Source organism: Hemicordylus capensis, chromosome 1, assembly GCF_027244095.1.
Source record: "Hemicordylus capensis ecotype Gifberg chromosome 1, rHemCap1.1.pri, whole genome shotgun sequence".
NCBI classification, from domain to species: Eukaryota; Metazoa; Chordata; class Lepidosauria; order Squamata; family Cordylidae; genus Hemicordylus; species Hemicordylus capensis.
In genome coordinates, this window is record NC_069657.1 from 201,244,467 (window position 1) to 201,257,525 (window position 13,059).

The 13,059-nt window shown below is 43.5% G+C and overlaps 1 protein-coding gene across 2 annotated transcripts in view; it reads left to right on the forward strand.

Annotated features, from left to right (window-relative positions):
- The window catches only part of AGPS (alkylglycerone phosphate synthase), a 103,284-nt gene that overhangs the window by 19,147 nt on the left and 71,078 nt on the right, over window positions 1-13,059 (forward strand). For both annotated transcript variants that reach the window (XM_053268302.1, XM_053268293.1), the window contains exons 2-5: window positions 5,708-5,797; window positions 8,812-8,902; window positions 12,432-12,552; window positions 12,644-12,718. In XM_053268302.1, coding sequence (XP_053124277.1) covers window positions 5,708-5,797; window positions 8,812-8,902; window positions 12,432-12,552; window positions 12,644-12,718 — 377 coding nt within the window. The remainder of the gene's footprint in view (window positions 1-5,707; window positions 5,798-8,811; window positions 8,903-12,431; window positions 12,553-12,643; window positions 12,719-13,059) is intronic.

The window sequence follows — 13,059 nt, forward strand, 5'->3', positions numbered from 1 at the left end:
TCCCCAATGTGCTGGCCATTTTGGAGGCCCTCGTGCCTGTGCAGTGGGACCCTGCATGGCCTGGGTCATGACCCTGCGCAGCAGGACCCTGCATTTCCTGCGTCCCACTGTGCAGGTGTGGCAGCCTCAATAATGGCCACTGTGCCGGGGAATAGGCCTGGTATGGACCAAAGACACCCAAACTGGGCAATTTTTAGAAAAAGGAAGGCCAGTGGGGGGAGGGGGGACCTCCATGAACACACATACCCCACCACCTTGGAGAAGCCCCCCAGAGGGGGTAAGTTAAAAAAAAATTCCCCCAAGAAACTTCTGATGAGCCCCAAAACTGGGGTGTGGGGGGGAGGTTTTGGTTCAAGGTTGAGCCAAACCTGGGGTGGTTTGGCTCAACCCCAAATCTTCTAACCGAACCAGTTTGGATTCAAATCTGTTTGCACACCCCTAGTTAACTACTGCTTCCTCCTCCTGGTTGAGCAAACTAAACACCCATTTCTAATGGAATTCAACAGATCACGATCTAGATAAACAGGTTGTTCACCTGTAACTTATGATCTGATAGTGATCCACTGACATCCATTAGATTCTCCCAGACCTCTCCACTGCAATAGTTCAAGCATCTGTAATAGAACTCACCTGTTACTTGCTCAAAGTCTGGTCAACTGCTCTGGGGGTATGGGAGTGCTCTTGGACCCAGACCTCTCCCTGGTGTCTCAGGCTGAGGCGGTGGCCAGAGATTTCTTTCAGTTCTGGCTTTCTTTCAGTTCTGGCTGATATGCCAGCTGTGTCCATTTCTTGAGATAAACGACCTTAGAACAGTAGTACATATTCTGGTAACCTCCAGACTTGAGGTTACTAGGGCAAGGGGTAACCTCAAGTCTGGGTTAATAGGACAAGGGGAGACAGTTGTCTGGGGGCTCACTGCATTGGGGCCCCCCACAGACACAAGTCACATGACTGACTCCCTCAGCCGCACACCTGCCAGGGCTTCCTTCAGTTGTATTCATCCTCTGAAATTGATGTGAGTGTTAAGAGCTGGAGCTACCAGAACAGCATGTCTTTCTCTAGTACCATTAAATGACTTGCATCGTCTCAATTAAGATTTCTTTACTTCATGAGCTGAGCTTCAGTGAGAGGGGTCCCATTTACAAATCTTATCTCTGGACCCACTCCAACCTTGCTACGCCCCTGATGACAAGCCAGATGTTGTCTTAGAAAAGGGTGTGAAACTATGTCAAGAGTCATCCTATCATGCAAGCTGTAAGTGTCTTCTGGAGCATCAGGAAGAAATGTGCTTCAGGCTGGTAGAAGTCATAAGAACAGCTCTGCTGGATCAGGCCCAAGGCCTATCTGGTCTAGTATCCTGTTTCACACAGTGGCCCACCAGATGCCTCTGAGGTGAAGGCATGCCCTCTCTCTTGCTCTTTCCCCCCTGCAACTGGTATTGAGAGGCATTGTGCCTCTGAGGCTGGAGGTGGCCCATAGCCACCAGACTAATAGCCATTGATAGACCTGTCTTCCATGAATTTGTCTAAGCCCCTTTTGAAGCCATCCAAGCTAGTGGACAATGGACATCATCGCATCCCATGGCAAAGAAGTCGTGATTGCAGAGCAATCTGCATGAAACATTGAGGCCAGGCTGAAAAATAGAACCCAAGAAGCATTGTACTTAAGTGGACAGTTGAAGAATGGGATTAAGGAAAGCAGCAATTGGAATGTAGGGTGGCATCTTGAGATAAAGTGTGTTCTCTTATTTTGTGACTGAAAAGTATTAGTGACTTTTTTCTTGCATTGTATTGCTCTGCAAGGAATGCTTAAGTCTTCTGATTAGCTGCCTCATTCAAATATATGTGAATATTGCCATCTTGTGGATGAGTCCTACGGCTTTGTTGTTTCTCAGTGATTTTTTTTTAACATTTAATGATTATAGTATCCATTACACCTAGAATATCCTGATCATTACTAAAAATTCTGTCCCTTTATAAAGGATTCTAATCAACCTTGGTTTAAACAAATGAAACTGTCTGCATAATTTTTGAAGCTAGACATATTAGATAGGAAATATATTAAATATCTGATGGCCCTGGATATCCTGGTTTTGGTATACTGGTTTGTTCACAAACAGGTGAGAACAAATTAGGATTTGTCAGGTTAGACACATCTTATCTGCAGATGCTGCATATTGTCTTGCATGCAGAGGGGTTGGGGGAAAGTACAGAGACTGGAGGCTTATAACAGCACTAAACTATAGCTTAGAGCAGGGCTGCACAACTTTGGCCCTACAGCTGTTGTTGGACTACAACTGCTGTCATCCCCAGCCACTGTGAGCAATGGTCAGGGAGGGTGGGAGTTATAGTCCAACATCTGCAGGAGGGCTGAAGTTGTATAACCCTGATTTAAAGTTACATTTTAACCCATCCTATCCATGCCTCATCTGTCAAGTAGAAGATGATCGGGTGGGGGTAGAGTTGCCATGCCCCTCGGGATTCTGGGTTTCACCTAGATTTCAAGCATCTTACCTGGATTGCTTAGCCCACCTGGATTTGCCTGGATTTCAGCTTTCTTTTCTTTTTAAAAAAAGTTAAGCTCTAACCTTGTAGAAGCGGAGTTAAGGAGCAAAATGTGCAGTCACTATTCTGCTCAACTGCTGGACATGGATTAAGAGAGGAAGAGCACAAGATGTTAGCTGCAAGGGTTTCACTTTTCCAAGTGTAGTAACCCCCTGAGGGATGTTGCCTTGTTTGTTATCAGGAGGGGATCTCTTTCGGGCAGTTGAGAGGATAGCTTGCTTTTGATGCGAATCACTGCCTGCTTACAAGGCTGTGTATTGTAATGTTTAAGGACTTGGCCTACTTGGAAGTATGCACCGTTGGTTTCAATCAGATCTTCTCTCAAATAAATGTGTTCAGAATTGCAGCCTTAATTAAAAAGCTGTGCTTTTTGTTGTTGTTCTTCTATTGCTGCTGTTATCCAGAGCAAATACAAATCAACTGGAAAGTGCAGCTGCTAATTTGCATGTGTAAAATTATTTTCAAGCCAATTTACATAATCTACAAATTTGGCACCTGGATTTAGAAAACCAGAATATGGCAACCCGGGGTAGGGGTGGTGTTGCCCTAGAAGAGCAAACTAGAGCAATGATAACATACTAAACAGAATCTTAAATAATTTTAACACACTTTCCTTTCTTAAACATCGAGCTTCAAAAATTGTGACAAAAATTTGATAAATTGTCAAAATTACCACAGATTTGCCACAGAGATTACCACAAAATTACCACAGAGATCTTACCTCTGCCCCAATGTTTAATAAAATTCCCCTTTCATAAAGGACATTTCAAATTGCCTAACCTGTAGAAATGAAACCCTCTCAGCTGATTTGAATTACGCAGTGACCCCACCTACAATACAATTTAGGATGTGAGCATGCATATCCTGTTTCCTCTCTTGACACACTCTTCCAGTTTTCATAACTGCATTGCTGGTGGGTGGGCGGGCACGGTTCATTTGGACCATATGCACACTATTTCAGTATTACAGGAGAACCTCGTTATTTGTGGAACTGCTATTCACGAATGTCTAATAGACACCCTTTTCCATTATCCGCGGATACTAATGGGTTAAAAATCCATGTTTTTGCAGTTCCTAGAGGACCAGAAGTTACCGCAGAGGTCACTTCTGGATGCCATTTTGTCTTCAGGAGAAAGGAGGATACAGGAGGAACCATTTTGTGGCTCACTTCCTGGTGTGGGGAGGGACTCTTAAAGGCCAACAGCAAGCTTTAACTGCAGATATCTGCTGGGAGTGCATTTCATAGGCCAGGAGCAGCTACAGAGAAGGCTCGGTTCCGAGTCACCACCAGACGTACTGGTAGTAGTTGGAGACGGGCCTCTCCAGGTGATCTCAACATGTGGTGAGGATCATACAGAAGCTGTTCAGGGCTTTAAAGGTAATAACCAGCACTTTGTATTTTGCCTGGAAACTTATCAGCAGCCAGTGCAACTGTTTTAAAACAGGCGTAATATGGTGTCTCTTGGTTACCCCAGAGACCAGTCTGGCTACTGCTTTTCGAACTCCGCACAAAGGCAGCCCCATGTAGAGCACATTGCAATAGTCAAGCCTGGAGGTTACCAGCTGTTTTGAGATGGTTCTCTTCAAGGAATGGACACAGCTGTTGGATCAGCCGAAGTTGATGGAAAGCACTCCTGGCCATAGCCTCCGCCTGAGATACCAGGGTAAGGCCTGGATCCAAGAGCACTCCCAAACTGCGTACCTGTTCCTTCTGGGGGAGTGTTACATCATCCAGCACAGGAAGATCTAACTCATCCCTCAAATTCTGATCCCCCACAATGAGCACCTCCATCTTGCTTGGATTCAACTTCAATTTGTTATCCCTCATTACTGCCCATAGGCAGGTATTTATTATTAATAATAATAATAATAATTCAATTTCTATACCGCCCTTCCAAAAATGGCCCAGGGCGGTTTACAAAGAGAAATAACAAACAAATAAGATGGCTCCCTGTCCCCAAAGGGCTCACATTCTAAAAAGAAACATAACACACACACCAGCAACAGTCACTGGAAGTACTGTGCTGGGGGTGGATAGGGCCAGTTACTCTCTCCCTGCTAAATAAAGAGAGTCACCACGGTAAAAGGTGCCTCTTTGCCCAGTTAGCAGGGAGTGGATGCCATTTCCTGATGATGCTGATAAGGAGAAATAGATGTGGGTGTCATCAGCATACTGATAACACCCTACACTAAATCTCCTGATTACCTCACCCAACAGTTCCATGTAGATGTTAAGAAGCATTGGTGACAGATTGCTTGAGGATTGGTTGTAAGTTCAGTGGAGCTTATTTGTGAGTTTCTGATCCTACAGCAGCCCCACTTTGAGAGACGTGAAGGGGAAATTGCAGGCTGTTGAGAGTCCATTCCCCTTTCCGGGTACCTGGTTAGGCAATCTCAGAAGTTTTGGTGTTTGCCTTTGAGAGTGGACCTCTGAGATAGAGTGGGTATTAAGATGTTTTGAAAAGTTTTGAGCTTGGAGCTGTATGTGACCATACCACAGCAAGTGTGTGTTTGTATTTCCTGTTAGATCTCTGTCTAGTAAACTTTCTCTTGGTGCCCTGGTTAGTCTCTTTTAATCTTATTTGATCAATATCATGGGTTTAAGAGCTTGTTGTAAGTCTTGCATCACAGTAATGCTGTCTAGAGGCATGAAACACCTAGAGCAGGGGTGTCCAGCTGCAGCCCTCCAGCTGAATTTGGCCTATAGCTGCCATCACCCCCAGTCACAGTAGCCAGGAATGATGGGAGTTGTAGGACAAAACAGCTGGAGGGCTGCAGTTGGACACCCCTGACCTGGAGGTAGCAATAGCAGTAAGTACATTTCTGGATCTAATGGGGTGATTAACACCACAGAGTTGTGGTGTTCTAGGATAATCATGCTGTTGTGTTCTAGTAATTAAAGTTGCTGTGTAGACTGAACAGAAACCTGTTGTGCATGTGAAGTAATTGATTTCTTGATGTGTTTCCCACTAGTTTGTGACATTATTGATATGAATAATTATAAATTACTCAGCAACTGTATATGGCTTTGTATATTGAATATGTAATCTTTCAAATTAATTCATGCTCTCTTATCAGAATGGACAGTGTGTTTGCAATGTGTCAATTTCTGTTAACTCACCAACCGTGTTACTTCCTTTAAGGCAAGAAATTTTGAAATGGAATGGATGGGGATACAATGACTCAAAATTTGTCTTCAATAAGAAGGGACAAGCAGAATTTACAGGAAAAAGGTAATCACCATTAAGACTGTAAAATAATCTTGTTTTTGGAAAAGTAAAGCAAACACTGGATAAAACAGTAAATATGAACAGGCATTAGCACTGAAAGATCGTTGTTTTTTCAATGTGTCAAGTATGTGGGCTGTCTGTATTAAAACAATTTTTAGTAGCTTGTATGTAACAAAAGCACTAGAACTCTTACCTTGATCATAGCATGGTGTGTAGAAAGGGCTTTTTTTGGCATGGATTAGACATACATGGTTAGGGGTGTGCATGGTCCGGAGTCCCCCCGTCCGGCACGGGGGGGACTGTTACTTTAAGCGGGGGGTGGTAGTACTTGCTCCTGCCCCGCCGCTCTTCCCCCTCCGGTGCTGTTCCTTTGAAAAATCTTCTTGGGGCGGCAGAGTTCCTCCCCGCCGCCCCTGCCCCCATCGTTGTTGCTTAAGGTGCAAAAGAGATGAGCACTAGCGGTGCGCATGCGCCCTGCGCGGTGTGCGCGCTCGTCTCTGACACTGCCACGCGCGCGCCGCATACGTCACATATGCGGCGCGCGCGGCAGCGTCAGAGACGAGTGCGCACGCCGAGTAGGGCGCATGCGCGCCACTAGCGCTCGTCTCTTTTGCACTTTAAGCAACAACGATGGGGGCAGGGGCGGCGGGGAGGAACTCTGCTGCCCCAAGAAGATTTTTCAAAGGAACAGTGCCGGAGGGGGAAGAGCGGCGGCGGGGGGGAGTACTACCACCACCACCCCGCTTAAAGTAACACTCCCCCGCCCATCTGAACCTCCGGACCAAAACCATGCACACTATTATACATGGTCTCTTGTGGTAGTGTGTATTTGAGACTTGATTTCATCCCACAGACTTAGGCAGCAAACAGTTGAAACGTTCACTTGGGCCTCCAGCATAACCCCTATCTCAAAGGTGCCCCTTCTCCCATATGCACATTGGCCACATCTTCTGCATGAATCTCGATCTGGGTGGCACAACTTTGGCCTTCCTGAAGATGTTGAACTACAACTTGCATCATCCCTGACTATTGGCCACGGTGGCTGGTGATGATGGGAGTTGTATTTCAGCAACAGTTAGAGGGTCCTTAATCCTTCTCCTTGTCTCCACTCTGAATAGCAACAGAGGATTTGGCAAAGCCCTACATTTGATTTTGTATCCCAGCCATGCTGAGTTCAGTCCTCACTCCTCTAATGTAAATTGTTCACCATTCTCTGAGTCGCTGAGGTGCAGCTGGAGAAAACTCTGCAGAACAGAACTTCTTTTCTGTTCACTGGTGGGAGAGACATTGTTAAGGAGCCCTTTGCTTGAATCTCATCTAGCTTAGGATGTTCTGGCTGTTGAACTGGATTGAGATTCCTGCAGTTGGCAAAAACTTTGTGTCGGACGAAAAGTATTTGAGAGCTCTTTTAGTCACTTTTCTTTCTCAGCTTTTGAACTTCAAGAGCCAATAACAGCCTATTTACTTTGGATAATCAAGCTAAAGAAACTTGAGACTGGAAACTTGTGAATGAGAAATACAATGAACTCGTAAACATTGTACTTGAAAAGATTATTTTAATGGCAATAATGAGCCCTGCTAACTGGGCAAAGAGGTACCTTTTACCATGGTGATTCTCTTTATTTAGCAGGGGAAGAGTAACTGGCCCTATCCACCCCCAGCACAGTACCTCCAGTGACTGTTGCTGGTGTGTGTCTTATGTTTCTTTTTAGAATGTGAGCCCTTTGGGGACAGGGAGCCATCTTATTTGTTATTTCTCTTCGTAAACCGCCCTGGGCCATTTTTGGAAGGGCGGTATAGAAATTGAATTATTATTACTATTATTATTTCTTGTTTACACAGTCAGACAGGTGTTATTGACTGGTTTGTTTTATCCAGACATCAAGTCCTTCCCAAGGACCTGGGATGGCTGAATTTTATCATCAATGCTGTTGGTTATTATAGATATCGTCACAAAATATAGGCTGTTCCCAGTAAAGCTGCTTTTTGTAATTGGCTGGTGGTGATTTCTGTGGCCCCTATGGTGTTGAGGTGCTCTTCAAGGTCTTTTGGGACTGCACCCAGGGCGCCAATGACCACTGGGATTATTTTGGTCTTTTTCTGCCACAGCTTTTCAATTTAAAATTATTATTATTATTATTATTATTATTATTAATAATAATAATAATCTTAATCTGGAGACAGGGATAGTCTCTGGCAATGACAACCCAGATGATCCTTGGAACCTCACTAGTAGGGCATGATGGTAATAGCCATTCTCTGTTCATTACCAACCCCAAGTTGTGTGACCTCCTCCCACCCCGAGCATTTAATTTAATTTTTTATTGTATCTATTTTATTTTTGTTAGCTGCCCCGATCAGTAGTGTACTGGAAGGCAGGATATAAATAAACCCCTGGTAATGGTGCAGCAGGGAAATGACTTGACTAGCACTCCAGAGGTTGCCAGTTCAAATCCCCTCTGGTATGTTTCCCAGACTGTGGGAAACACCTATATTGGGCGGTAGTGATATAGGAAGAAGCTGAAAGGCATCATCTCATACTGCGTGGGAGGAGGCAATGGTAAATCCCTCCTGTATTGTACCCAAGAAAACCACAGGCCTCTCTGGGCACCAGGAATCGAAATCGACTTGACAGCATGCTTTACCTTTACTCTAAGGTAACCCTAAACATCTGTTGCAAAGAGCTTTGTGCAAAATCTTTTGAACGTCAGAATACAATGTGCCTACCAGATGATCTCTCTCTACACGTTTGAGACACACAAAGAGAATTCTGGACATTGGGAGAATTCCTTTTGCAGAAGCCATGCTGAGTTCTCCTTGGTAAGGCTGACCTTAAGGCTTTTGGCAATTTATCTGGGATATATTAGGCTGATGGCTTTGTAATTTGCTGGATCTTTTCCCCACTTCCTCTAGACATGTATATAGAAATTTACCTGTGTATGTATACAAATAAAGTGATATCAGGTTTGCATAAGTTTCAGACTGAAAAGAACTGACTAAGCTACTTTTGGATCTAGGTACCGGCTAAGTGGTATGGTGTTGCCACTTTTGAAGGAATGGATAGAGAGAAGTCTTGGAGGAAATCTGGAGCACAAAGTTACCCCTAGAGTAAGCAAGTACATGAAAAAGTCCTATTTGTTTTGAAACTTGAACTCACTGTGTGATTTCTAAAATGTCTTTGCATATGGTTAAATTGAACATGTGAAGAGCTCCCTTTTATGGAATTAGCCTGTTGGTTCATCAGGTTGACAACGATCTGTTCTAACTGGAAGTGACTAAGTCTCTGCCAGAGTTGTTCCCACTGAACTGTATTTCTTTAAAAATATTTAGTATTCAACAAAAAAAAAGTTCTCAAAGCAGTTCACGTAGCAAAAGGAATGAGAAAATGAGTTTGTGTCCCAAATGGGCTCACAATCTAAATAGAAAATCTCAATTGAAATATAAGGGAGACACCAACAATAGCCACTGGAAGGGATGTTGTGCTGGGGTGAACAGTTGCTCTCCCACTTTGAAATACACAATATCTGCTACTATAAAAGGTGCCTCTTTTTTGCTCCAAGTGTCTGGCTGCACTACAGTTCCTTCCTGCAAGTTCCCAGAAAGCCGCTTGTGAGTTTTGGGGAGGCCATGGGTTGTGGATCTCTGCTAAGCAACAGCATGGTATGTGTTGTGGTATGGGATGGCTGGGAAGGTGCATGGGGGACATCTGGGAACTCTAGTTCATCCAAGCACTTTCCTCATGATTAAAGCACTGGGAGGAACCAGTTTCCAGATATCCCTTTTGGAAGGTGTCTCTTCCAGTCAGAATGCCAGCTGTTCCCATGAGCTCCAATTTCATAGAAAAACCTCCCCGGCACTGTAAACGGCAGGTACTGTGCAGAGCAGCTCATGCTGAGAGTGCTCACCCACACATGGCACTGGTGTGTGTGTGTGCATTTTTAGTTATTTATTTATTCAGTTTCTATACCGCTTTTCAGTAAAGTAACCCCAAAGTGATTTACAATATAATTAAAACAATGCACAATTAAGATTCAAAAAAATACAGATATTAAATATAAATACAAAAATAATATATCTCTCTTTAAAAGTGTAAAAACTGATATGAGAAAGTAACGTGCAGCAGTAAAAACTGTACTCTCATATAAAAGGCTGTGTGAAGAGCTGCGTTTATACTTGCTTTCTGAAGACTGTAATAGAGGCTGAGGAACGGATGCCAGCTGGGAGAGCATTTGTCAAAAACAGGCTTTCCAACACACAGGCTTAATGCAACTGCAAGCCATCTTCTTCCTCAACACTGCAACATCCTAAAGAGTCACTCAGCAGAGGCATGGGATGTGGCTCAGGCTAGAGTTAGAGGGAGAATTCTTCCCTGCGCACATACCATGCTGTGGCACCCCCATCCCACGTCCTCCCTGACCCTCACAAGCAGCTTTTTGGGTACAAAAGAGGCACCTTTTTAAAGTGGTGGCTTTCTTGTGTTTAGCAGGAGGAGAGCAACTGTGATGGCATCTGGAGAGGTTCGTCTAGAGTTGCCACTGGCTCCTCTAGTGGCTACTCAGGGACGTGCCTTCTTTATTGCTGCTCTCAGGCTTTAGAGTGCACTCCCTGCTGAGATAAGTTAACTCTGATAACTTTTGAGAAGGCAGTTAAAACACTTGTTCACCCAGGCTTTTGATTAGACTTACAGTTTTTAACATTGTGTTACATTTCTAAATTATTTTTAATGTTTTAACATTTTATTTTGTACTGTTTTATTGTAAATTGCCCAGAGACATAAGTTTTGGACAATATATAAATGTGTTAAAACTATCCCTGTTCAACCCAGCATAGTGTTGTAAAAGTGGTACATTTTAACAAGAGTGGGAATAAAGAGCAGGGGAAGATGGCCACTGCATAAGTATTCAAAGTAGTGAGGGGGATGTCCATATTGCTTTTGCCCCCTCTATATAAAATTAGCCAGTGCATAATACACTGTGCTAGAATTCTATTTGTAAGAGTTACAAATGTAAATATTTTTATGGAAGTACCTTGCTCCATCAGGGAGGGTCATGTATAGTTTCTGCTTTTAAACCCCATCCCCTGTGCACATACATACCTCTGTCTCTTTAATGGTTTTTAAGCCAAGTTTAGGTCCAATTCTTAATTATGTGTGTATGCAAGTGAATTCCGCTGGAATCGGTGGAAACCAAGTGAAATATTATTAGGATGAGGCTTTAGGTTGATTCTTTTGGACCCGGCTTGGAATTTCAACAAAAGAAACTTAGTAATTTCTTTTCCATGTATTGATTAAAGTTAGCTGTGCACTTTACATTTACATGCCAGTTGCAAGAATGAAGTATATCTTCAGTTATAATTCAGAAAAGTGTGTGCTCTTCCTACAAGAAGTTTGGGGTCCAGAAGTTGGCATAATGTGAATTACCAAGTATTATACAGCAGGGATCCTCAACGTTGGGCCCCCAGATGTTCTTGGACTTCAACTCCCATAATCCCCAGCCAAAGGCCACTGTGCCTGGGGATTATGGGAGTTGAAGTCCAAGAACATCTGGGGGCCCAACATTGAGGATCCCTGTATACAGGATTGTTAGAATAAAACGTAAGTATTATGACAGCAATAATTCTATTTGGGGCAGATGTCAGGTGAGAATCAGGCTTGTTGTACAAGAAAAAGAACATGAAGAAGTTTTGGGGAACAAGCTCAAGATCTCATGAGCCTATCCATAAGTTTCTACTAGAGTAAAGGGAAAATTGCTTAGATAAATACAAGTACAGGCAAACCCTGGTATCTGCAGGGGTTCCATTTTCCGCTACAACCTCTCATAACAGAACTGTGGATACTTGAGTCATTAAGTCAATGGGACTTGGGGGTTAGGTTCCTGGAGGCTGCAGAAACTGTGAAAAAGGGCCCTAAAAATGGCAGGGTGTATGTATGTCCTACTGTGTTCTGTGGGTCCCCAGGTGTTCAGCGATGCCCCCCCTGGCCAAAATTAAATGAAAAATCATGTTTTGTTTTTGTTTTTTAAACAAACGAGCCACAAAATGGCTCTCCTCAAAATGCCAGCTGGAAATGATCTTGGAGATTATATCCAGGCACCCCAAACCCATGGATACATGGAATTAACCCCTTGTAAACCCTTTCCCCCCATGTATGCCGAGGTTGGGTGTCAATTATCCAATTGCAGATACGTGAAACTGCGGATGTTGGATCCACGAATGGTGAAGTTCACCTGTAAGAGCTAATTAAAACCTTCAGTTCTATTGATCCTTGATTTTCCATGTGCTCAGTGTAACCTGCTTCAATTGATGCCACTGAGAATAATGTTTTAGTCTCCAGGTCATTTCTCCCAATAGGTAATGTGTCCTTTAGAAACTCCATGTGGAAGGGGAGACACTGTTCTTCTATTGAGCCAGTCCAGTGCTAGTCCCTCCCATTTGGGTTCTTGTGCAGTCTGCAATGCTGGCCTAGTTGGAAAGCACAGCCCAAGAACAAATGGGTGCTGTGAGAGGTACATTGTTGACATGCAGTGAAGCTTGTTCTTCCTATGCTATATTTGAAAGCATTTTCTCTCTCTCTCTCCGGGAGAGTTGATTCAGAATATGTATCCTGAACATTGTGGTGTGTGTGTGTTTTATATTGAAGGCATCCTTAAATGTTAGTGATGTACCTCCCTCCACTGCAAATGAAGAATTTCTCCAGGACCTCCAGGCAGCCAAAATCTCATATTCTCAAGAAGCAGAAGCTAGGGTATTCAGAGCTCATGGTAAGCTAAAATCCACACACTCAGCTATAGACTTTAATGTGTTTTTAAATATAAACTTCTTTGGTAAGACTTTATTTTTCTTGTTCTTCAGGTCATTGCCTACATGAAATATTTTTGCTCAGGGAAGGAATATTTAAACGGGTTCCTGATGTAGTTGTGTGGCCAGGTAAGCTCTTCAGAATATTCTTAGTCTTCAAAGTTGGGGTGGGGGGAATCCACCCCACCCCTAAGACCCAAAATAGCAAAATTCTTCTTGTTGTTGGGCAGGTATTTGCAGATGCTGCAGAATACAGAACCTCTTGCAGCTTTTGGGTCAGAGTACAGTTTGGGAAGCTGAGTATGTTGCTTCTGCAGTGTGGTTAACAAGGCCATTGCGAAACACAACTGCTGATTCCCCTTGTTTCCCACTTGCTTTACATTCTACCAGAACGAAATCTATTGACCAGTATTTGTAAATGCATACACTTGCTCAAGAAAGCTGAAGTTGGTTTCACTATTCACCAATCT